The sequence below is a fragment of the Grampus griseus genome (genome assembly GCF_964374135.1).
Source record: "Grampus griseus genome assembly, chromosome: 13".
NCBI lineage: Eukaryota > Metazoa > Chordata > Mammalia > Artiodactyla > Delphinidae > Grampus > Grampus griseus.
Window position 1 is genome coordinate 37,719,854 of NC_139007.1, and position 26,616 is coordinate 37,746,469.

Here is a 26,616-nt window from a genome sequence, read left to right on the forward strand (position 1 = left end):
CACCTGTAGTACGGGTGAGAGGTGTTGATGGCTTCACTGGAACCGACAGCAGTAAACTCCATGAGGATGGGTCTCGTATAGCCTAGAGTAACGCCTGGTATGCAATTAGACTGGGTAAATAGTAATTGAATGAATGAATGCAATATTATAAAAATATTTAGGAGGACCTGGTGATTAATCAGAATGTGGGAGGTGAAAGGGGCAGGAAAGAGACCAGATTTCTGTTAGCAGGTAACTGCATGGATGCGTGGGCCAGGAACTGAGATGGGAAACACAGTGAAGGGACAGGTTAGGGGAAAGGTGTGTATGTAGCTTTGGACATGACAGGTTAAGATGCTGGGAGGCAGTTGGAAATAAACTGAGAAGTAACTGTGTTGATTTGGAAATCTTCATCTTATGGATGGTAGCTGGAGTCACAGGAGAGCATAAATACTATGGCCCACGGGGACTATGCAGAGAGAAGAGAGGACTCTGAAAGGTTTCAGTGGGTGTGACCCTCCCCCTTTCCCATAGTGGCGCTGTTCTGACACGTGATGTCCCATCACATTCCCAAGTAGGGATTGGCATGGGGCCCCTTCAGAGAGCCCCTCCATCATTCATCATTCTCATTCAAGAAATCTAAATGAATATTTTAAGATGGGAAGGTGAAGAGGGGAGTGAATTATCTTTTTGACAGTGTTCCAGCGGGTTCATCTTGGTTCTTTTAACAAATTTAGTTGAGTGAAGTTCTTCCCAGTCTTCCGTCTGTTGAAGGAGACTGAAGAGGAGGGGCTGAGGAGGAGACAGTGGTGCTTGATGCGAAGGCTTTACCCTCCCCACGTGTCCCTTTGACCCCCTGGTCTCTAGCCTGTCAGTTCCCCTCCCCTAGGATGGTAGCCCCAGCAGGTATGCTGCTTAGTAGAACTGCCTGGAATGCTGAGAGGTGGGACTTGGTGTGCTGGTCAGTCACAGTGGGGCTGCTTATACCTGCTTTGTGGTCACCAAGCACACCTGGCTCCTGTGACACCCCCAGTGGTGACAGAGCCCCGGGAGCAGGCCTGGTTTTCTCACGGTCCTTTTCTACTGCATGTTGGCATTTTATGCTAGGGGCAGCCATGGAAACCTCCTTGAGGATTGGGATCGTGTCTGTCTTCTTTGCCAGTGTATTTGCAGTCCCTAGTATAGTGCCTGGCACAAAGTAGAGTAAATAAATGAATCCTTTGTCTACAATTAAGGTTCTCCCTCTGGGGGGATTTGTCAACCACTGCGGGGCCCATTAAGTGTAATTAATGGGACAGCCAGATTTCAGAAGGGGAAATGAGCCCTTCAGATAAATAGTGGGTAACGGGTATACTTTTCCTGCGCTGAAGTCCTATATAAAGCAGCTTGACCCTTTAGTCCTAATATGCTGCTATTTGCGTTTCTTTGGAGATGATGCCTCTCTATGCAGGGCAGTGGCTCGGAATTGCTTTTCCAGCAGTGATGCATGTGCTCGTGCACACTTTTTGACCTTGCTCCCTTGTCCCTAATCATGTGCATTTGTTGGCTAGATGCTGGGACTCAGTGTGTGGACTTTAGCCATGTAGGAGAGAAAGGTCCGGTGGAGAGCAAACCCATCATTGTCCCAGGGCACCTGAGATTGGACAGAGGGTCAAATCCAGGACTCAGGGATGGGGGACAAGAGTTTACTCAAGCTTCTTTTCCATTGCAACCAGCCAGTGAACATGAATTATCCAGTCTATTAAGAGCAGTGTTACTCTCCCATTGCCTTATTATTGATTTCTGCCATTTTCTCTGTAGGACTTTACAGGTAAAGGGTTGCCTTCTCTGTATATGATGGCTATAGCAGACACCACAGGACTTAGTGGACCGTGGGTGTCTTTGTTCAGTCTGGTGGTGTTTATTGAGGGCTGGTGGGTGTTGGTCAGCAAACCCAGCACTGGCCACACGGCTGCTGGACTTGTCCTTCTGCCCAGTGCAGACAAAACTCCTGGCAATGGAGGATCCAATTCTGGGCAACAGAGGAGAAACCTTCCTCATAATTAATGGCCCACATGGAAGTGCTCATGCTTCAGCACTAATGTAGGGTAGTAGAGCAGAACATCCCAGGGAGACATCCTTAGAAATCCAGTCTTGTGGATTCTCTGTGAAAATACCTGTCCCTGGTCAAATTTGTGAAATACAGCCATTCTTATCTCCCTCTTGAAGATTTCTAATTACACATTGGTGGAGCCCAAAAGTCTTACAGTAAAGAACTTGTTGTTCAGCCCAGTGTTTTCCATGCATATTTGACCATGGAAGTCTTTAAAAAAATAACACCCCTTTAAGTATCCCATAGTATTAGTGTTCTGTGGGGAGTGTATTTTGGGAAATGTTGCATAGAGGATTCTGGGTTTTCCTTACTCTTAAGTTTTATCCTCTTCCTTTCTTATTCCAGCTTCTTAGGGTGGGTACATAGGGAAGACAAACTCTCTATATTGAGTACTGAGACGTGGAGGTGAGATTGTCAAGGAGACTTATCAGAAGTCCCTACTCTGGCTAATCAGTGAAAGTATTTAAGTTAATGTCAAGGAGCTGCAGACACATGTGCTTAGTAGTGTCTGTTAAAGAATCCAAGTTTAGTATGGTATTCAAGAGAGAATTACTATTTTGTGACATTCTGGGATCTCTCCTTTTATTACCTTCTTTGTTTGAATGTTGAAAAAATAAGTGAGTAAGGGACACTGGAAGTAAAGCAAATTCACTTTGAATTTGACTACAGAGTCAATTTTCACAAAGAACTCTTTGGACTTTTCCCTGGTGTGCTTTGACTAGAGACACAGGTAGAAGAATTCTCTGAATTTGGGTGAGTTACATTCTTATATTTTGGTGACTGTTTAGGTCTCACTTTTAAATCTATCCTTTCCTTTTCATTTCTACTGTTAGAAATGTTATTCTACGGGTTCAGAACTTCATCTCCTTTCCTCTGCATCCATCCATCCATCCATCCATCCATCCTTTTATTCATTCATTCAACATAGCTTAAGCATTGCTATGTACTAGTCACTGAACACACAAAAGTGAATGAGTCATTGAGGCTGCTCTCATGTTGCTTTTTTCTAAGATGTGGAACAAGAGTCCAGTCTTCTTTTTTTTTTGCGGTACGTGGGCCTCTCACTGCTGTGGCCTCTCCCGTTGTGGAGCACAGGCTCCGGACGCGCAGGCTCAGCGGCCATGGCTCACGGGCCCAGCTGCTCCGCGGCATGTGGGATCTTCCCGGACCGGGGCACGAACCCACGTCCCCTGCATTGGCAGGCGGACTCTCAACCACTGCACCACCAGGGAAGCCCCCGGTCTTCTGAATTCTGATCCACCCTGCTGGGGTAACATTTCTCAGCCCATCTCTGCTCCTGTCATGTCCTGTGAGAAATGTTTGGGAGCTCCTCATTACCTGTGGAATGAAGAGGAACCCCTCCCACCCCAGAGCAAGATGATATTCAAGGGACTCCTCATGCAGGCCCCACAGCCCCAGTCTAATTCCTACTTTTCTCTTCATGCAGTTGTAGTGGCTGAGCTGCTGCAGGGTTCCTCCCCATCCTTGAGTGTGTCTGCCACTTCCTGGCTCCTGCTGGTCCTCTGTCCTTTCCCTCCTTCTCTTGAACTTTCTCCCGCTCCAAATCCTTCAAGACCCAACTCAGAAGCTGTGCTCTCTAGGCTCGAAGAGGCTTCTGAACTCCTCTCTTATCACATTCTCCCTGTCAAATGATGGGGCACACACTTTTCTGCCTGTTCTCTTGGGAGCAGGGCCATGTCCTAGTCAACTCATCGTTCTTGACCAGTGACATAACACAGGGACCTGCACCTGGATGTAAATGTTTAATTCATTTTGAAGTCACATCTTTTACAAATATGTGTGTGTGTGTGACCTGTATATATATATGTATGTATGTATATACACACACACATATATATACACCCCATGTATATGTATCATATACATAAATAATTTAAAATCAGCTAGAAAACTTCCATTAGAAAATTGAAAATGAATTTTAAATTCCATCATTTTCCTGTCATTTTGTGTAATATGTGCTCATTCCTTTTACATACTGGAACCAAATTTTAGTTTATATATAACAATTTAGATTTTATTTTGGGGTTAAGTACTACCCTATTTAGAGGGGTGTTGACTATTTAAAATCTTGAAATCACTTCAAATAATTCTATTTCCAAAAGAAAAATAGGGATAATTTTAGGTACTATAAAGAATCGTAATCGTATGGAACTGCTATCATTTAACTGCATCTCTCCTTTTAACGAGAAACAAGTGCAATAAAACTGTATTAATTCAGACTCTATTCTTTGGCAATTTTTGATAGTTCAGTTACCAAGGTGGCAGACATTTTCAGTTGTTCCTATGATATTTCTTAAAAGAGCAAACTTCTCAGGTGTGTAGAAAGATCCACCCATGTGTGGATAGTTGATGTGATAATTACAAAGAATTCCCGTCTATTAATTACAGAATATCTGGCAGTACAGTGATATATTTGGCAACACCCTGTCAACTATTAATTCAAATTAAGTAATTTTAAAAAAGAATAAATGTAAGTGAAGCTTTTATTAAATCTAATGGCTTTATTCTTAAATAAATTTAACCAATTACTGGGTTTTTCTTTGTATTCAGAGTTAGTGAGTCTACAGATGTCATCCATTGGTGGGGGATGTGATTGAAGAGACTGGCGCCTGCTCGTTGGGCCTCTCCAGATTGCACACAGCTGACACCTACCCTTTTTTTTAACATCTTTATTGGAGTATGATTGCTTTACCATGGTGTGTTAGTTTCTGCTGTGTAACAAAGTGAATCAGCTATACATATACATATATCGCCATATCTCCTCCCTCTTGCATCTCCCTCCCACCCTCCCTATCCCACTCAGCTAGGTGGTCACAAAGCACGGAGCTGATCTCCCTGTGCCATGTGACTGCTTCCCACTAGCTATCTATTTTACATTTGGTAGTGTATATATGTCCATGCCACTCTCTCGCTTTGTCACAGCTTACCCTTCCCCTTCCCCGTATCCTCAAGTCCATTCTCTATGTCTGCGTCTTTATTCCTGTCCTGCCCCTAGGTTCTTCAGAACCACTTTTTTTTTTTTTAGATTCCATATATATGTGTTAGCATACGGTATTTGTTTTTCTCTTCCTCACTTACTTCACTCTGTATGACAGACTCTAGGTCCATCCATCTCACTACAAAAAACTCAATTTTGTTTCTTTTTATGGCTGAGTAATATTCCATTGTATATATGTGCCACATCTTCTTTATCCATTCATCTGTAGATGGACACTTAGGTTGGTTCCATGTCCTGGCTATTGTAAATAGAGCTGCAATGAACATTGTGGTACAGGACTCTATTTGAATTATGGTTTTCTCAGGGTATATGCCCAGTAGTGGGATTGCTGGGTTGTATGGTAGTCCTATTTTTAGTTTTTTAAGGAACCTCCATACTGTTCTCCACAGTGGCTGTATCAATTTACATTCCCACCAACAGTGCAAGAGAGTTCCCTTTTCTCCACACCCTCTCCAGCATTTATTGTTTGTAGATTTTTTGATGATGGCCATTCTGACTGGTGTGAGGTGATACCTCATGGTAGTTTTGATTTGCATTTCTCTAGTGATTAGTGATGTTGAGCATCCTTTCATGTGTTTGTTGGCAATCTGTATATCTTCTTTGGAGAAATGTCTATTTAGGTCTTCTGCCCATTTTTGGATTGGGTTGTTTGTTTTTTTGATATTGAGCTGCATGAGCTGCTTGTAAATTTTGGAGATTAATCCTTTGTCAGTTGCTTCATTTGCAAATATTTTCTCCCATTCTGAGGGTTGTCTTTTCGTCTTGTTTATGTTTTCCTTTGCTGTGACACCTACCCTTTTCTTATGGCTCTAATTGCCAGTAATTCTAAGGAAGGCTCATTTACATGAAGAATGTGTCTACTTTCTCTGGATTGATCCTCACCACAGCTAGAGTTACGGTGGGCATTACTATCCCTTAAGTGACTTACCCACATCACACAACTAGAAGGGGCAGTATTAATACTTTCACCCGTTTCCTCTGTCTCCATCTCTCCATACTCCATCACAATGTCTTTCAAATAATAGTGACTTAGGTTCACAAAGGAGTATATATTTGTTACCTCATTTGCTTAACAAAAAGTCACCCCCTTGAGCTGTAATAAGTGGATCTGCCTGTTGCTTTTCTTTTCTAGAGATCCCTAGCGATATGCCATTCCTCCCACCTCCTTCAACTTCCACGGTGCTTTAAATTCACATGTAAAAGTCATTCTGGAAATATCTGACATTGTGCTACAGTATGATCAGGCAGTAGTTTTTCTGTCCACTCTGCCTTTACTTGGCAGCCCTCAGCTTGCTCTACCTATATGCCCAGGGCTAGACATTAGCAAATTAGTGACCAGAGGCTTCTTTTGTCCTAGCCTCTCCCATCTCTGCCCTCCTCTTTCTCATTGGAGCCCTGTCCTTAGCCCTTCTCATCACTCTCTGTGAAAACTTGTTCTTCAGAAAGAATCACTCATTTTAAAGCATAAATCACTATAGACAAATACATATCGAGCCTTCTTGCTTTCAGGGAATTTGTGTTTTAATAGGATATAAGAAATATTTAGCCCAGGAAATTACTCTCTAATGGTAGAATTAAATTTTTGTGAGCAGTTGAGGATACTTTTTGAAGCTAGGATATTCTTATTGGCATCTTTGAAGTTACACATGTAAGTGGTTCCCCACTTCACCCACATGGAAAGTCAGTCTTATTCATGTCCTGCTGTGACTGCCCTCCCTTACAAAAGAAAAAGCTGGGAAGAGTGTTGCTTTCCTGTGAGTAGAATGACTGCTTCCTGAGATCCAGGTATATTGGTTCTGTCTCATCATTTAATGTTCAAGTGGCACTTGCTGGTGAAAGTTCAGACAGAATGTTTGCAGCAAATCCAAGTATCATAGTCATAAAGAAGTAAAGGTTTGCACTGTGGGCCTTTAACTTGTTTTTTAAAAAATCAGTCAACAAATATCGATTAACACTTCAGATGTCTCCTCAAAGACTTTTTGACCATTTGGATTCCATTTTCTTTGTCTATTAGTGTGTCATGGAGCAGTGTGCTGTGTAAGTAGCAGAGTCTGTGACACCTTTTAGTCCTTTTTGTGGAGGGACGTCTGTGTGGATGGTGCATAATCTCACCCATTTAGAAAGGCTGTGGTCTCTAAGGTGTAGTGGTCAAGAGCTTGGGCTCTAGAGCCAGATGCCCTGGGCTTCATCTTGGCTTTGGTTTGTACTGGCTGTGTGATTTGGAGCAAATCACTTAATCTCTAAACCTCACTTTCCCCATCTGCACAATGGGGATAATGTTAGTGCCTGCCTGCGGGGTAGTGGCTGTGATTAAGACTAAGTGATGGATTTAAAGAATTTAGCACTGTGCCTGGCACCTATTAAATAGTAAATAATGGCTAAGTATCATTATTTTCCTTTTGACTCAGTGGTCCAGATTTTCGCTGGGTCTCCCTTATGTTTATTTCTGGAACACAGGGAATTGTACAAAAGCTTCTATAGGACTCTTAAATTAGAGTCTCTATAGAGACTTTTAAATCAGACTGCCTTAAAGTTTTTGGAATTCAATTATTACAAGAAGGGCTGGAAAGAAAGCAAACTTTAATCCTAGTTTTTTGCCTGCCTTTCAGGCCATGTCTTTATTCTGTTCTTCAATATACCTTCTTCAACAAATAGATTGATAGAGTGTTACCTGTGCTTTCATCTCATGGCGTGGAGAACACACAGGAATCACTTCAGATTGTCTTGCAGCTTGTCTCATATAATTCAAGTCTTGAAATGATTATCTGGACATGTGCATTCTAGGAACTGTTGGAAGAGAGAAATATCACCAGCAGATACTTTCAGTCTTTTTTCCTCAGTCTTGGATTCCCATGAAAGTTACAGAGGGGTGGTAAATCTACAGTTTAATCACTTGGGGTTCGTTAAGGCCCACCTGATTTTATTTGGGCTCTGGTCAGGTAAGCTAGTATGCATGTTCATAGCCAATTAAAATGCCCCTAGAATGGCCATCCTTATTTTTAAGTCACCAGATAAAGCAGTCTCTCAAACAGCTTCAGCAAGGCATTCCACAAATGCTTGACTTCATACTTCTCTGCACTATGATAAATAAATACAATTTTGATTTTATCTCAGAGTAATTAATCTAAATTTCTCCTTCTGGGGTGTAAAGTAGAATAATGTTCTATAGCTCTTTGAACATTAGATTGGAAAGATAATGCCCTAAATATTTTGCTTAATTAAATCCAAAAGAGGTGGTACAAACTTTTCATGATTAACTGAAACATGCATATTTTGACTGATGCATATTTATATGATATTATCATATGAAAAATTTATTATGTTATATAAACTGTTCACTTTGGGAATGTGATATAATGCTGTAAGCATTTTGCATTTGTTGCTGCATTGTTCATTATGAAAAATACACAGGCTAATAATGGCTGTAAGGAAAGATCTGTTACGTGAATTTTCTTTGAGGCAATATCATCTCTAATGGCCGGGACCTTTTGCCTAAATATAAGAAATCAGGTTTTTCCCTAGTTTGAAGAAATATTTTTTAAATAAAAAAGTTTTGAAAGCAGATAAGATTCAGAAAGCTAAAGGGCTGGGCTCTTTATTTTGCTAATATAAAGCATGCACACGATTCCTGGGTTTCAGATTAAAAAAAAAAAAGATGCGGTTATTGAAATGAACCTATCCCCTTGGCTTTAAGCACTTAAGAAGAGCTCACTTTTCTAGGGGTGCAGTCATATTGTTTAAGATGGGGCACCATCTCATGTCTGGTGGCAGAATTTTGAGCTAAGTTTTAGCTGACAAAATTAACTTTAATAATCACAGTTCTTTCTTAATTTCTTAAATATATTAATAAAAATGACTTTTATAAGACTAGAATATCTGAGATATCTGAAAATGTTTTCTTGAACTTTTGGAACAATCCCTTTATCAGACGCTTCTTTGGAGCATTAGCTATTGATAGCAGTTTGGTGACAGAAAAGGAGGTATCTGATGGAAGTTTTCTAAAGGGTTTGCCTTTATGAAACAGAATTTTATGAAAAAAGGATGGGGATACTGAATTATTTAACAAGGCAGATCCTAACCACCATCCTAAGAGTTTTCCAACTGCCAGATACAAAAGTACGCAATTTCTTTTGTCTCATCTTCCCGTTTTGTTACTTTGTAGTACAAATGATTTATAAAAATAACCTGCTTTAAAATTCTACTTTTTGTTTATTTGTTATCTCTGTTGTAAGAAACTATCCTTGCCTCCCCTAAAAAAAAGACAAGTAGGTCTGTGTGGTGATGATGGAGTAAAGCGGGAGAAAGACCCGTGAGTGGCCTTTTTGCCCCAGGCATCATTCCTTCAGGCCAGGCCAGAGCTCAGGCCCGCTGCCCAGTCTTCTTATAGCTTTGCTCTCCACCCTCTGTCATCTCAGTTTTAGTCTATGATAGTTAAAGATCTAGGACTAAAACACTTAACATTTTTTTTCCCCCAAAGCAGACTATTGAAAGGAAGAAACCGAAAGGGGAAACCTAATGCATGTTCTAAAGTGGATCCTTGGGAAGTGGGGTCTCCTCGTTGAATTCTGTGGCCAAATAATTTCCCCCATAAAATCTTTTTTTCCTTACAGATTTCACCAGAATCAAGCTTATTGCCAACGGATCATTTGTGAGAGTTCTGCTGTATCATATTCTTTTTCAGGAATTTAAGATTTTAAAGCAGCTAATGGATTGGGAAAATAGAAACTATTAGTGCTAGTTAGTTTAGTAATGATAGATGATTATTTTCTAAATGTAGTCTTTCTAATTTAATTTTTAAAACTCCTCCATACTCTAAGGTAAATTATAGAGTCTTGTTAATTTTTCATACCATGTAAAATGTCTGTATGTAGACAGATGCCATATTAGAAATCATACAAAATATAAATAAATCTTTTTTTGAATAGAATAAATTATTAAACACAATCATTGTATGACATTTGAATTCATGTTATGACTCCATTTAAAGAAAGTTATTTTATCAAAAATGTTTGATTAACATCAAAGGTTGCCTTTTACACTGTCTCATTTGATAATTAACAATAAATTACAACATGTAATTTGTGAAATAAAAATGATCATTAAAATGACAACACTTATTCCATTAAGGTAAATAAAATGCTTTACATAGTTCTGAGTGATGACACTCAGGGGGAGAAAATACCGTTATCACTGCACTACAAATTAGTTTGCTTCTAATTTTGCAGGCTGATGACCGCACTGCCTCAAACCAAATCTTTTCCCTGGAAATGGAATGATTGCATGACAGACTCTATGAACCATGAATATGTCAACAACTCACGGACCAGGCCTTGCTTAGCAATTAGTCTTTGGGGGATTTTATTCAGAAATCAGACAACAGTATACCAGAGCTTATTGGGGATTTTATGATTACCAGTCATGTCTGGAGCATGAGTCTGGGTCAGTACAAAAAAAATTGATAAAGGAGGAAGAGATGCACCTAATAGTGGCAATCAGTCATACACACACACACACACACACACACACACACACACACACACACACACACACACACACACACACACACACACACACACACAGTCAATGGGGAAGACTGAGAAAACGTAAGATATAGTGAAAGCCCCTAGGAGGCAGCAAGAAAATATTTCTTAGACTTCTACTTGTAGTCTCTCCTACAGTCACTCCCTGTAAAGAGACCACTGTTTCCCAGACTTTAGTCATTTGAATATCACCATCACATTTTTGTTACAGCATCTTACCACCTGCACTATGATTTCCTCAATATATTTTATTAACTGACTCACTTTAAAAGCCTTTCTTTGTTTTAAGCAGTAGTATTTGTGATATCCTGGGCTTGTTGTGCTAGTAAAATTTGTTTTTTTCTCTTACAAAGGAAAAGAAATACAGTAGTTTAAATATTGAAAATATCTGCATACCACCTAACATTATTCTGAGCATTCCCATGACATGGGTGGCAGGTGCTACAGGAGCTACAAGGACCACCAGTCTGGCTGAGAATGATCTGGGCAGATGTGTGACCTCAGGCCTCATGGCTGACACCCCCATTACCATTCCTCCATCCAGGGACCACGAACCATATCACAAGGAGGGGAATTTAAATCAGGCCTGCGCCTCCCCGAGGACAGCAGTGTGGGAAGGCTGTATCACAGCAGACTGTTGTGTGAGCCAGGATGGTGCCTTTTCATCGTGAGAAGATGGCCACTCACATCTTTCCTTTCTTTGAGAAACTGTATCACTCGGGAACCATTATATTGCAGGAGTAAACAACACCCCCTTTCATGTAACAGTAATAGGGAACAGGTCAAGATTGAGCCTGGCTCCTGACTGTCCAAGTTCACATGAGGGCATCACATTTGTAGGTTAGCACTGGGCAACCCACCCAGTGTGAATCTTGTAGGCTGTCAGCAGTACCTTTGAAGATATGGGTCTCTTTACAAGCTTCATTAGTACTGAGCCTGGTTTAACCAGGCAGAATAAGCATTTGTACCAGGATACCAAGTGCAAGGAATCCTCATGGCTCTGCAGTCATGCTCTGGTTTTTAAATAAATGATGTCTTTTGGAAACTTAGGAGACAACCAAAAAAAAAAAAAAAAGAAAGGAAAGAAAAAGAAAAAAGCACTGAGTCTTCCCACCAAGAGCTGGCTATCTACTAGGTCAGAAAGTGGTGAGATACTGAAATTAAGAACAGACCTCAAGTAGCTCTGTGAGGTTCAGGGTGTGTCTAAGTTTGAAGGGATGTTTGCTTCTGATATGAACATTTTTCTTATACTTTTATTATAGAAGATGATGTGTCAAATGTACAAATAATGTGTGCCTGGTGCCAGAAAGTGGGAATCAAGCGCTATTCCCTGAGTATGGGAAGTGAGGTGAAAAGCTTCTGCAGCGAGAAGTGCTTTGCGGCCTGCCGACGAGCCTACTTCAAGAGAAATAAGGTAAGAGCACCGTAGAGAGAGGCGGCCCACTCAGGCCTCACCACCCTGTGCGCATGCGCCTCTTAGCTTCTAGCCGAAATCAGTGCGCACCCCGTACTTTTATTCTTTCTGTTTTGTCTGTTCTCTTTCTCTGTCATGCTTAACCTTCTGGAATAAGGAACCCTCTTCTAATGTGTAACCTGCCCTTCAGTTTCTCTTGTCTTGGTGTTTGAATTCTGAGAGGGTGAATGAATCTGATGAGGACATGGTGGTCGCAGCTGGTATCCTAAGTTACAGTGTCTCTCCAGCAGTAGAGTACTAGACTAGGGTCCATGAAAGATAAGTGGTAGAGATTTCTTATCAAGGCTGAGAAACTAGCCACAGAAGCATGGCCAGAAAGCTTTAGTCCACTCAGTTTTATACTTGTTCCCATTGCGAATATTGCTCTAGCTCTTTCCAAAATCTGATCCACAAATTCTAATCAAGAAAAATGTCAAGTCTTTCTTGACACCTTACATTAAAGTTGATTGATATTGAGAGAAGATGAAATAATGAATACATGAACCAACCTTGCTCACACAGCCAAGCGTTTGTGAGAATCATGGTGGATGAACACAGGAACAGCCATAGTTATGGTTTCTTTGTTTGTTTTGTTTTATTTGTTTTAAGACATCTCAGATATAAAAATGTCCTTTTAGAATAGCATTAGCCACCATTGATGGGAAATGGAATGCATGATGTCTTTACAATCAACACACACATACACACACAGCTAATTTCTTAATCTTTTAAGAACCGCTATTGCATTTTGCCACCAATTACTGAAATAAATTGCTAGTTCTTGATTATTTTCCATTGCTCTGTAAATTTTCCTTAATTCATAAAATCATCCACATTTTGCTAAGCAGTTCCATTTCCATAATATAAGATCAAAATCTGTCCTTCTTTGAAGCAAACAATTGCTACTTTTTTAAAGTCTTATTTGTAATCCTGAAATGCTAATTTTGTGCTCACTGCATTGCAAGAAGCACTGTTGCAGCAAATTATCTACTGCAAATTTGGGTCACATTATTCTGCCAAAAAACATAATGCCGAAAGAATTAGGCTGCAGAATTCAGCGGGGTGGAATTTTAGGAGCAGTCTCTAAGAATTAGGCTCATAATCTTCACTGGAACAGGGAGGCAAGTAAGGAAATTGTCTGGAATTCTTTTGGGACAGTCAACAGTTCACTTTCCCTTGGGAGGGGCCGGTGAAGCTTCAGAGGAGGGTAGTTAGAGCAACGCATGGGAGACACGTTTTGTTTTAATATAGGGGGATTAAAATGATCTCTGAGACCCTGGGGCTCCCGTTTTTAATGCTGAGCACTGGGGTAACAATCACAAGAGTGGACCCAGTGCTTTCATCTTCAAAGCCTTACTTACCACAACAAAATACTTTGCATTCCATCCCAGAAGATGGCTATAGAACAGGGGTTTTTGTTTCTTTATGATTCTGAAGGGTTATGTGTCTGAATCTTGATGGACTGCCTGTAGTGAATAAAATCAAGCAAGATGAATTTGTCACAATCCCTGTGATACATGTTACACTTTGCATAGTGATCCAACTTTTTAAGCCTTTGATGAAAGGCACCTGATTCAGTTTGAAAAAGCAGTTCGTAATAATATATATGTATAATATATATCATATATACAATGTGTACATATTTGTGATTATAAAGTTTAAGGTCAAACTGAGTTTAAACTTCCACAGCATACAGTTTTGCAAAATAGATAACTGGGAGCCAAGATAGGAATTAGTATTTGGAATACTTATAGTAGGTAAAGTCAGCAAGGGGAGAAAGACCATTATTTTTCACTTCCTGCAAGGAGTTATTGGGGTAGTTCTTTGAACATCCTGCAAAACCTGGGAGCCGCAGTGGCTTGAAGTTTAGCCAGTGACTTTGACAGCTGATCCCAGCAGCCCATTAGTGTACATACAATACCTGTCTTCTCTGCAATCTTCACGCTTATTTATGTATTCCAAAGCTCTGCCACACTAGACATTCTCGTTTTTCAGATAGAGAAATAAACTGGTCACATCGCTTGCTGGATTCTTTTTTTTTTTTTTAATTTTAAGAGTGTTATCTCTGCAACAATATCCTATTGTATTACAATAAACATGTACAGCTGCTGCATTTCTGTTAACTGATAGGATTTTGTGGTCATTTCATTTAGGGCTTGGGTTTCCTAATGGATTGTATTAGATACCAGTCTCCATCCTGCCATTTCTAAGAACTGCTGTAATAAGCCCTAGGGTGTTCCCCACTGAAGACAATAGCAAATAGCTACTTCTGTTCTTGTATCATTTGACAAAGTCTTTAGTCCTCATTATTAAAACTGTGGACTTTCTTAATCTTAGAAAGAGGGCAGAATTCTTCCCATCCCTACCTAAAAGATTTTCTGGCTAAATTCTACAATTTTAAATAATGAGAACTGGATGGAAAACAGTGAATAATGTGTATGCAGAACAGAATTTTGCCTTAGGTATAATGTAGAATCTAAAAAAACATGTAAAATTAACTATGCTGTAAATTATGCTTTATAATGACAGCCCGCTTCTTGGTGGATAGCATGCTGGGATCTAAAAATGGTCTCTAAGTTGAACCCAAATCGCATGCATAACTTTACAAAGAAAAATCCTAGTAGAAAAGGTAGCTAATTAGGAGCAGTATTCAGCTGACCTCTGTTTTGTGTCTGAGCAACACCTGCATTTGTGAATGTAATTTGGACAGCTGTGCCTGTGCTTCCCCTGCTGTCCTCGTCACAAATGCTCGGGGATAGAGGCAGGAACTGCTTTTCTGCTAAAAACAAGGACAAAAATAGCCCAGCTCTCAAAATGAAGGCCCACTGAAAACTGGCTCTTTAAATTTCATTTGCTTCTCAAACCTTTTTCCAGAGGTCTCTGTGTTTGTTTGATGGAGTAGGTTAAGAATGTCACATCCCTCTCTCCTAAACCCTGGTGCTGTGAAGTAAGGTGGGACGGACTGAAGCCAAGTTAACCTTTTATGCCATATAGGTTATATCTTTAAACCAATTTAAAATTTAATTCGAAGAGTAGTTTGGATTACTGTAAGTATGTACGCTTTCTTCAGAATACTTCTGCTAGAACTGTGAGTCACAGCTGTCTTCATTTAAGGAACCTAACTACTAGCGTACACAATTCAGGATGTTGGCTCTAAGAAGTGTACAGTATTAATTCATAATCATATTTCGTAGAATCCTTATCCCCATCAGGTCCAATTGCTGACTCAAAAGTGTTTGAAACAACGGGTAAGAAAAATACTTTTGTAGTCTATGGCATCAGCCGAACAATGGGATGTCAGTCTCATTACTTAATGCACTGGAGACTTTTCAGGGACCTAATAGCTCATTCTCTTCCCAGCCCCTTCTTGAGGCCACACGTAGAGAAGAACTTGAGAACATTTCTAACCTAGTGATTTGCCTAGGAGTTGGAAAGTTGTGGACTCCTTAGTGGTTTTGCAAGAGATGCTGAAGTGTTTAGTCCAACTAATACCGGTTTTACTCTGCACAATAACAGACACAAAAATATTTTTTCCTAAGGGAGTGATGCCTTGTAACCATTATCCCACTTAAAACAAGAGTAACAAACAAGGTCACAAATAGTAGTCATTTCCAAATATCCTGTGTTTGATCTTTTTCCTTCTGCACAGGAAATATCCTGTTGTCTAAACGGATGGCCACAAATCAAGCAAGAAATCAAAATTCAAGACAGGTGTCCAACGCAGGCAATGTAAAGAATGGTTGTTTTCTTTCCTTGTTCAGATACCAAATTTATAGTGTTCTTTGTGGATTAGTGGCATTGATACTTTAATAATAGACACAAATTCCTAACAGTACCAAAGTTTGCTTCCTCGTTCTAGTTTTTCCATAACTTGAGACAAGAATAGATGGAAATACTTCTTCAATATCATAGTGTTGCTGTTCCTCCACAGACTATAGGGGAAAGAAACCTATGTAGATAATAGATAAGGATGAATTAAAAATAAAAAGGTTATATAGATAGAAACAACATTTGCAGATGATACCATTAAGATCTAACAATCATGATAATAATAACAAATGTTCAACGAGGGGAATATTGTCTAATAAGCATTTCCTTTACTTTCAAACTATATCCCTGGATACACAGCATGTATCATCATATTATTTGGAGTTACATTTTATTTAGACTATTGGTCTTTTTATTAAACTTGAATATATCCTGGGGAAGATTCTCAGTTTCAAACTTCATTACAGAACCTACTAGTGCAAAAGAAATGTGTAACAATTGCCTTGTTAATCTTGTGATTAACCTGTCTACTTTTTTTCCTTTAAACACCTGCAAGATTTAATTTGCAAAATGGCTATCATTCATGAAGGTTTAGGGAAGGACATTAAATTACTTGTAATTAATGTCCCCTGACTGCCTGAAGCTCAAGCCACAGACTTGCTTTTGCCAGTTGTTTGCAAATATTCTTGATTGACAGGAATGCTTAGGGAGCACTGGATTTCTTCCTGTGGATTCACCGTGATTTTATGGGGTGCCAGTGAGCCTGTTGGGTCTGTCTACCTTCACCCTGCCCTGGGGGATGATTGCTTTGCTTCTGCAGTGTCTGTGCTGCAAGCCTGCCCACTGCCTGCACATAGCATGGCCTCTGCCTTTAATCTGCAGGCCAGTGGCTGAGTTAGTTCCCTTTTGCTTGCAGCAAACAGGGGTGTCCTCTGGAAGCTTTGGGGAAAGAACAACAAACCCACCTGTTTTCTTGTTCTCTCATATTTTGAAATATGGGATGGAATGTTGATGAGCTGCTGCAAATGAGAACCTATGAAAAAAGCACCAGCAGAGGGGAGGGACGGTGTTAGTCCTTACAAATTCAGGGTGGGGGTAGAACAGGAGAATTCTGGCCAGAGAAATAAGATGCAGGTCAGGTTAAAGTGATGCCTGGGCTCTTGAAGAAAGGCAGAAAGTGTCCCAGGACAGAGCTTCTGCAGGCCAGGTGGGACACAATGCCCTAGGAAGCCATCGATCAGAAGCCTGGGGGAGAGGCATGTGATCTTGTGTTTACCAGAACACTTGACCACCACTTGGGAAACACTGGTCTAAGGAATTCCCAGAACACAAACAGAATGGGGCAAGCGAGTTTGTACTGAAAGAAAGGAATAGCAGCCACGTCTAGTTTTGAATGGGCTACATTTGGGGAGGTTGTGGGGGAAACAGAGAAATAAGTTTAATCTGTTACCCAGAATAGATGTCAACTTCTGAGTAACAGTAGATATTTTAGATTAAATGTGAAGAGATGATTAAAACTCCAAATAGCTTCAAGCCCCAATACTATTTCTTTCCAATGAGCAGAAGGAAGAGGGAGTACTTTTCATAGATCTGAATCTGGTCACCTGGAGAGCAATACACAGGGCTATTGACATAGATGCTTGAATGTTAATTTCGGTCAGTCTCTGGCCATCCCGGTGATAGCTCCTGCTATACACTTAAAGCAAGTTTTTCTCATCTGAACTGCCGGTAATTATCCAATCCATCTCAAAGGCACGCTCCCTTTTAACATTAAGCACAGTGTCAGATTGCATCAGCTGCATTGTGCTCTGGTGACTGGGCTGCAGAGTGATGAATGTGCTTGCTTCCAGTTCATAGTCCAGTGTCTGTCTGGGTAGTGGGCAGTTCAGGGAAACAGGTGATCAGGAAGGGATCTAGTTATCTGGGACCTGCATTCTCCTTATTGATCCAGTCATTGTCTTGCCGACTTTCTCACCTTGCTGCTAACAGTGTTCAGGTTTATCTGAAGAATGAGCTTTTAAAGAATTATCTAACGGGTCATTTTCATGTGCTTCTCCAGTCATAAGCTACGTGCAGCACAGAGTCTCTTTGTGCCTGATTTTAAAAGGAAGGTGTCATGAGACCTTACTAGTAATGACTAGAGGGGAGAGGAGTTTCTAAGAGTGCTTAGTGCACTGTCTAGATAAACCAAGAGAGATGATTGTGCATTTTCGTGGGATTGTAGTTATGCTCTGTTAATTCAAATGCTTTGTTAAAAATGTTAACTGTCTAAAAAAGTGCATGCATAAGACAGGCCAGGTGGCTTGCTATGAGATATTTTAAGATAGTAGCTTGAGTCCAGAATTTCTCTCATATACTTTTTCAATGTCTGGTCATAAAACCTAGTACACCCAAGAGAGCCATATGCAGGAGATGCAAACTATAGGCACGCTCGTGTTTATTTTTATTTCTCCCCCATCTCAGTACCTCTGGATAGCTTTTGTACACATAAGCAAAAGTGTGAACTGGGCAAGCCAAGTGCAATTCTTTGTTCCTTGGGCTCTTTGCTCTTTGTTCTTATTATCACAGATTAGGAAGGAATAAAGAAAATCTTGCTACAGAAGGCCACTTAATTTCTGCCCCAGCCGCTCAGACTGAGAATGGGAAATTCCCTAAGTTACAATCCACTCATAGGGTGGCCATGCACACAGCGGAATCTAATGTCTCCTGACAGACTGCCTTTGGAGGTTACAAAGCCAGTCTGTTGCATTCTCTGTAAACACAGGCTGTGGGCCAGAGTGGGGCACTACTACAAGCTCTAGAAGGCAGATCAATGGTTTAATGAATCCATAAAAGATGCTTGAACTCTGTGCAATTTACTGAGCACTCTAGTTAAATGAAACTCCTGTAGTCTTTAACAAAGATAGAGATAATCAACGGCTGGAGATAGAAGCCAGTGTCCAGGAATCACAACCTCCCAGAATTTGTGTTGTTGTCTCATTGCTAACAGAGGGTTAGTCAGGTCCAGCCTTTGGAGCGCACCACATCTATATTGATATTTTCTGCATGTTTGAGCTGAATTTGGCCCGGAGATGACATAAGTGTAGTAGCGTTACTTCTGTGAGAACTATTTGTAAAAGCTGTGGAATATTAATTAAATTAACATTTTCTTAAGGCAGTGAGATTAAGCTTGAGAATGGTGAGCTTGACATGTGTTGTCTTTGTAAGGCATCCTAATGATGAAAAGCAAATAGGTGAAGAAAATTCTTTCTTGATTAAGTCCTTAAAATGTCAAATTGCACAGTGTTAAAAGAGCCCTGATTAATCCTTCTGTGGTAAAATATTCCTCATTAGTTTGCTGTGGTTAAGGGTTAACCTCTCCTATTATAAATTCAGATATTAATATATTTTCTGCTTAACTCATCTTCTAATAGAAGAAAATACAGTTAGGAGATATATATTTTTTACTTCCAAATGTGCCTTGGAAACATTACACTGATTTATGAGAGAGCTTTGGAAGCATGTAGAAAAATTCCTTCATAAATATGTTGAAATGTATTTAAAAGTATTTAACCACTTTTGACTGTGGAAAAACAACTGCCTTGACTTTGAAATTATTATTTTTTTCCACAGAGATAGTAGAATTTATGACATAAATGAAAGACTTTGCATCCAATTTTTGTCACACAAACTTAAACTGAGTGTTTCACTTTCTTAACTAGCTCATTAGTATCAAGAGAGCAGGCTTCTACCCCAATAAGTATATTTTGGGGGTTCAGTGTGGAATAGGAGTTTTGAGGTATGATGACTGCTAGTCTGCTTCACAGGCCTCTGCCAAACATTCCGTGATAAAGTGGTGATTTCTATATGGATCCAATAAATGATGTGTTATCTTGTATTCCGTTCTGATAGAATGACTTCATGTTACTTAAAATATGGCGAGCAGTTCTGTGACTGCACATCCAACTCTTTATAAGAAGAACCTTTGAAGGCCCTGACCCTTTCTGTGGTCATTTGTAGGATTGTATGTGTCATAAGTTGGAGCAATTTAAGTTGTTGGTTTTAAAGGATTTAGAGATACAGAGACCCAGGAGTAGGTGAGATAAAGCTGGGCAAGTAGCTAAAGACAAGGGGGATTTGTCCAACCAGAGATGAGTGCCTCTGTGCTGCTCTTTTGTTTGTTTTTAAGAGAGAGAAAAAAAAAAACCTTGTTACTTATTCATCCATTCATTCTTAGAAAATAAAGTGAAAAGATATATTAAGCTCTTATAATGTGCTAGGTACTGTTTTAGGTTTGGTGGACACATCCTTGAACAAGAGAAAAATCCCTGCCTTAAAGGGACTTGCATTCCATTCTCTAAGGAAGATGGATAATATACAGGTTAAAAATATGTATACATCTAACACAATTTCAGGTAGTGATAAATGCTATGAAGAAAAAGCAGGGTGAGGGGATGGCTAGTGACGAGGTGCTGTTTTGTATCTGATCGTCACAGAAGTTATCTTTGAGGAGGTGATGTGTGGGTAGGGACAGAATGAAGTGAGGGAGCTAGTCAAGTGAAGAGCTTGTAGCAGAGGGTTCCAGAGAGGAGGGGGAGGGAGTGAAAGGCAGAGTTCCTCAGGCAGGAACAGGCTGGGCATTTTTGAGCAACAGCAAGAAGGTCAGAGTGTCTGGAGTTGAATGACCAAGGTGGTTAGGGGCCAGATCATGCAGGCTGGAGAGGTAATAGTTCGGATTTCATTCTAAGTGTGACGGCAGCTATTCGGAGGTGTTGAGTAGGGTACGTGACATGACCTGATTTTTGTTGTTGATTGGATCTCTGTCATAATACGTTTAAGATCCTGGATGGAAAGGGGATTTGGAGAGTAAGAAAGGCAACAGCATTCCCATCAAAGTTGGGTGTGTCTGGCAATAGAAAACTAAAAATATCATATTCACTGAATTATTCATTGGTAGTTATGAAACATTTCCCAGTAGCAAAAGTATGTTGAACCAATTTAGGTTTCTTTTTCTTTCTTTCTTTCTTTCTTTTGGCAAACTGTGGGAAGAAATGAACGGAGGATGGACGTTGCTGGTTAAATGTTCTGACACAGCAATTTTCTTTCTGTAGGGTTGACAGGGCTTGCTTCCAACCTAGTGGGGAGGTTTAGGCCTCAGGAGGCAAACTCAAGCTCCACGGAGAACCCAGCTCTTGCTCTGGGAGACCTATAGCATATGCTGGTCTTCTCAAGCTCTACCCCTCAAAGTAGCATGAGGCAAAGGAGATGGTAACTTTGAAGGGGCCATCTTTGGATTAAATCACTCTAAAGTTTATTTTATTCTAAGAGTAGACCTAATTTGGTGATTATGTACTTTTAGGGTGTATCAGGATTTTTAACGCAAATAACAGAAGATCCAACTCAAACTGATTTAATCAATGAAACGCATCTTTTATCTGATGAAACTGTAGAGTCCTAAGCTACAGTATGCTTCAGGGTAGGTTGGTCCTGCAGTGCAGTGATCTTATCATGGTCTTATTTCTTCCCATCTCTGTATTCTTCTGTATAGAGTGTTGGCCATGTTATAATGCAAGCTCCCCAGAGGCCATGGGGCGGCTGCTAGCAGCAATCAGGGCTATATGCCTTCTTGTTCACATCCAATAGAAGACAGAGTGCCTGTGCCCTAGCATTCCGAGCAGGAGTCTTGAAATTCACACTCATTGTCTGTGCTTAGATCACATGCTCATGCCTGAATTTGGCATATGACCAGGGCAATGGATGTTTGAATTAGCCTGAGCCAATCAGGGCTTCCTTCTGACATTGGAGTTGGGCTCATTTTCCTCTAAAGCCCATGGGAAGCTGCATGGGGGAAGAGAAGCTACCAGAATGAAAATCTGGAAAGTGTTTAAACAAGGAAGAGGTCAGAGTGATGGCTGACGGTAGGTACCAGCAAATGCCCACTAGAGAGGAGAGGTGATCTCATGAGGTTGAATTCTTTACACAGTGAATGTGTCATGCCCATCGACTTTTGTCATGTGGAAGGACTTTGAAACCCATGTGTGGATTGAAAGATAAAAACGTGGTTAACATTCATCATAGGGCCCTTAGATGAACTACCTCTTCTACCCAGGACCAGCTGCTTTGACAAACCCGATAATTAGAATGTTGGTTTTAGTGCCAGGACCAAAGTGCTGACTCTTTCTATTCTTTTTGGAGTCTATGGAACATGAGATTGCACAGAGCTAAGACAAAGGGATTGTAGTTAGCTGTTAGATACACTCATTTAGGAAGAGGAACAAGGGTGCAGTTAGAACAGCAGATAACCCAGCATGTAGTTTCATCAGTGTAAGTGGCTTGGGAGATGTTGGCCAAGGACCATATTGGATGTGGGGAGGCAGATGCCTGGGACTAGATGGGTGATGGGATGAGGCTACTGTTCCCCATCAAGAGTTAGCCTGCTCGCCCACATTTAAGGCACTTTCTGTGTGGCTGAAAACTGTGTCTGCTAAACAGAAGGGAAAGGAGAGTGTTCAAACAAATTGTGGTTTAGTCTGAGGCTGAATACATCAAGTTCAGGTGGCCAAAGAGCAGAGACCTTGGAGGCTGCAGCTTTCACAGTAATTAATTAATTAATTCAACAAATATTTGTCAAGCAGCTACTATGTGCCAGACGCTGCGCTAGTCATTGGAACTATAGTGGCAAAAAACAACAACAAAAAAACTCCTGGTTCCTGCCCTCACGAAGCTTACACTCCAGTGGGGGACCGCTATTTATTTAAATAATAACACAGATGTGAAATTGCCACTGTGGCAATTGCTGTGATGGTGTGGGCACAGTGCTGTGAGGGCCTCTTATAGGGAGATTTGACTAATCAGGAGATCTGAAAGTTTCCCTGAGGAAGTCGTGCTTGAACTGAAATCTGAGAGATGAAGGTGTGTTAAGTAGGGGAAGAGGGGAAGGAAGAGCTTATTGGGCTGAGAACACAGCAACATGATTTCCAATCCTGGCCCTGATTTGCTCCTTCTTTGCTCATTTCAAGTTCTTTGGGAAGGGATGGAATTTTACCTGCAAACAAGAAAAGAATGGAACAAATGAACATTCCCTACAACCATAATCTCACTTATCCAATTGCCTGTGTGTCCATTTAGTCATTCATTCATTCTTTCATTCATTCTACTGACCTTTGGAGATTCGTTGCTTGCCTGCTAGCCTCTGCCTTCCTTGACTCTTCACTCAACTTCATAATTACAGAGTTAGCACGTTAGTACTAATTCATTGCAGGGAGTAAACTGACAGCTTGTAACTCCTGGAGGTAAAAGCATTTTGTAAACAAATAATAATAATAAAAATAATGATAACAGTAAGAACCCAAGTGTTTTTAGTTATCAAATGTATCAGAAAAGCAACAGTGACCACAGAGAAAAGATTGGGTAAAAATGCCCTGATTTGAGAGAGAGAAATAGTGTCATTATCGTCTGACAGATGTTGTTAGATGGTTGAAAATAAATGGGGTAAACTACTTTAAGATGGAAAGATTTCCTCCCAAGCCCCCACGATGCTGAGTGTGGACAGAGATGTGGTTTTGTTATAGAAAGAAACTATAGAGCTATGTTAATATTAATGTGAGGGCAGACAGGAAGTTTGGGTGATGATATACTCCACCAAAGAAGAATGCTTATTGACACGCTGGTCCCCAGACCAGACAACTGTGATAAAATGGAAACAGAGCAGCACGTCTTCTGGCATGCGAACAGAGGGCGCTTCTCACGGCACACTGGTGTGGCGGGAAGGGAGGAATCTCTGCCCTTTCTTTGGATTCTTTGTTTCAGCCTGGTATTTCATTGAGTGCCTAGGATCAGAATGACAAAGTCATAGGCATGTGGTGATAAATAAAAAGGCAGGTAAGTAAATCAGATTGAATATTCCTGGGTTTTAACTGGGTGATATGGACATGGCTATTCTAAATGAAAGGGGGTCTCCATCACTCTTCAGGATGCCAGATGGAGGAGATGACCCTTATCAAGCTTAACCATACCTGCACCTGCCTCAGATGACTGTGAATGGAAACCACAGTGCAGTTCAGCTGGAGTCAGTGCCCCCCTTTCCAGTTCCAGTAACTTCTGAAAACTACGTATAGTGACAGTCATTTCCAAAAGAGGCTGATTTTAAAACTGTGATGAAAATGGCTAACAGCAGGCTGAAGGTTAAAGTAAAAAACTTAAAAACCATAAAATCTGCCTGGAGGCTATTTAAGCAAACTGTTTTCGAGGCACAGATGGTTCATATACCTCTGAGCCAAAAACAAAAAAGTAAAAAAAGGGACAGTAAAGCTGGCGTGATTAAGCAGACAAGTATGAAAGTTTTATTAGTACTAAAAAGGCATCCTTTAGAAAAGTGAAAAATCTGTCTCCAGAAACTCAGAAGACATGTTAAAGACCAGTGGGGAATGGAGAGGGCAAAAAGATGACATTTCAAAAAGCAACCAGAGATGGTGAAAACACACAGTGTGTTTATGTACCTTGGGTATCAGAAACTGTGCTCTAAGGAGATCAGAAAGCAGTGAGAGAGAAAGACATAGTATGCGGAGAGTTGGGCTTCCCTGTCCTATATTTTTGATGCAAAACAGTTTTCATAGGGATTCGCTGCAACTGAAATGGTGATTTGAATCTCCAAGAATCTCCAAGAAAAATCAGCTGAAGCAAATTTGAGAAGCTTAAGTGCCGTGAATCAGAAGGTCCAAAGCACATGAAGGAAATAAATTACGATGTTACTGTTATTAAAAATTGTAAACATACCTGAGAACTGCGAAATCACTGGCTGGGAGGGACTTCAGCCTTTTTTGAGGGTACCCATGAGTGCTTAAGGATGCAATCCCCCAAGTGTATTGCTCTGCGCCTGCAGTGCAGGGGCATACACGTATACATACACAGAAAATTCCTGGATTTTAGATGGGTGAGCTTCTGTTATCATAATTTTGAGAGAAGTCAGACTCTGAAGAATCACAAAACAATACAGAGTTTGTAGGGTCACCATTTGAGAAGCCTCCTCTGAGGAAAAAGATAGTACTTGTGTCTTGAGTTAACGTTCAATATAAACCTAACTAAAAACTGGCCAAATACGGCCTTGCAAAAAGTAAGGTAGATTTGGATTTTCAAAAATCCAAGTAATTCACTTAGAGTTTGGCTGACTCCCTGTGAAGGGACCCTTGAGGAAAATAAATAACTGAAGGCAAGGAATAAAGCCTTGCCTTGGATTAAGAACCTAGGTAAGGAACGGATGCTATTCCTCAGAGTACAGTTAAATTAATAGCATACCATCCCAGGGGGTTATTATTAAGAGTAGTGTCACTTAATATACTGATTGCTTATTTGGAAGTAGATGTCAGGAAGGAGGAGAATTTTGTTATTTTCTCTAAGTTGCTTTCATTTGAAAAACCACAGGGGAATATCTCCCCTCTCCCCCTGCCCCCACTACCCCCAAAACCCCCTGCTCTGCAAATATATAAATATAATGAGCTAACCTGACATCAGATGCAGTTCCATTCACTGAGCTGCCAGCTAGCATAAGGAAGCAAAAAGTTTCAATCTCCATACTCCCTGATATGGGCTGTCTCTCAGCATCTCCGGAGAGGGGAACTTGGTCCTGTGTGAAGGGGGCTCAATTTTGTTCCTTACCTAGACTTAAAAAAACAAAACCAAAAAAAAAAAACTTTGAAATGTTTCACTGCCTTAAAGACAGTTTTTTAAAGTGGACAAAAGTACATCGGGCTATATGCTGATAATCAAACTTCGTCCAATCTTCCCAGGAAATGTGAAGTTCATTCTTCTTTAACCTGATTTTTACGGAAGGTTAATGCTGAACTTTAAAAGAGTTGACATCGAGGATTAAATATATTTTCATTAGACTCCAGGCTATACACATATGAGACACAAGAGCCTGAAAAGGTATTCTGTTGAGGACAAAAGAACCAATAATAAAACTAAGAATTAGTACCGATAAATGTGATGAAAGTGTACCCTGCCTCTTAACACTCAGAGGTAACCTTTGCAGTTGGCCACCATGGAGAGAGACTGGGTCAAACTTCGTGGCAGATGGTTTAATACATGGTGCATATATTAATCCACCGAGGCAGCCCTGGAAATGCAAGCAGGTTGTTAATGATCGTGTATAGCAGTTGTGAGCTGCCTCTGCTCTTGCAGTAAGGTATTCAGATGTCATGCTTCAGGGTTCAAGTTGATGAGTTTCTAGGGTGGGAAAACATCTCCCCCTTTGTATTGCACTGCACAGCTGATGAGGCGTGCTCCGGGGAAGGGGTGATTTAGACTATGTCAGGTGAATGGAAGGAAGAGAAGGTAGACTCACATCCCAGGTCCATGATTTAGTTTGACTTCTTACTTCTGGTTAAAGTGGTACCACTGAGAGTACATAGAGTATAAGGAATGTGTGAATCAAATGTGAAGGCAGTGGACATCACTGCTGTAAATCTAGTGAAACTTTGAACCTGATTAGCGAGTCAACACTGATTTAAAAAAAAAAGAATCCCCAGTCTTATAGCCTGTTAGCACCAGAGAGAGCCCCGTACCAAAGATATAATTTTCATTTTCCTGTATCCTGAATTGTTTAATAAGTAAAAAAAGAATATTGGCTTCCCAAATTCCAGAGCATTAAAGTTGACGTAAAGAGTAAATTAAAAACAGATAAACTCCAGAGAATTAATTATGAAGAGGCATACTCCCAAGGCCAGGGGCGGAGCTCATAGAAATTATTTGTATTTATTGAAGCTTAAGTCAAGACAGCCAGAATTAA

The 26,616-nt window shown here is 40.4% G+C and overlaps 1 protein-coding gene across 2 annotated transcripts in view; it reads left to right on the forward strand.

Annotated features, from left to right (window-relative positions):
* The window catches only part of SOBP (sine oculis binding protein homolog), a 158,148-nt gene that overhangs the window by 30,746 nt on the left and 100,786 nt on the right, over nt 1-26,616 (forward strand). For both annotated transcript variants that reach the window (XM_082669224.1, XM_082669225.1), the window contains exon 4: nt 11,893-12,044. In XM_082669224.1, the coding sequence (XP_082525350.1) occupies nt 11,893-12,044 (152 nt within the window). The remainder of the gene's footprint in view (nt 1-11,892; nt 12,045-26,616) is intronic.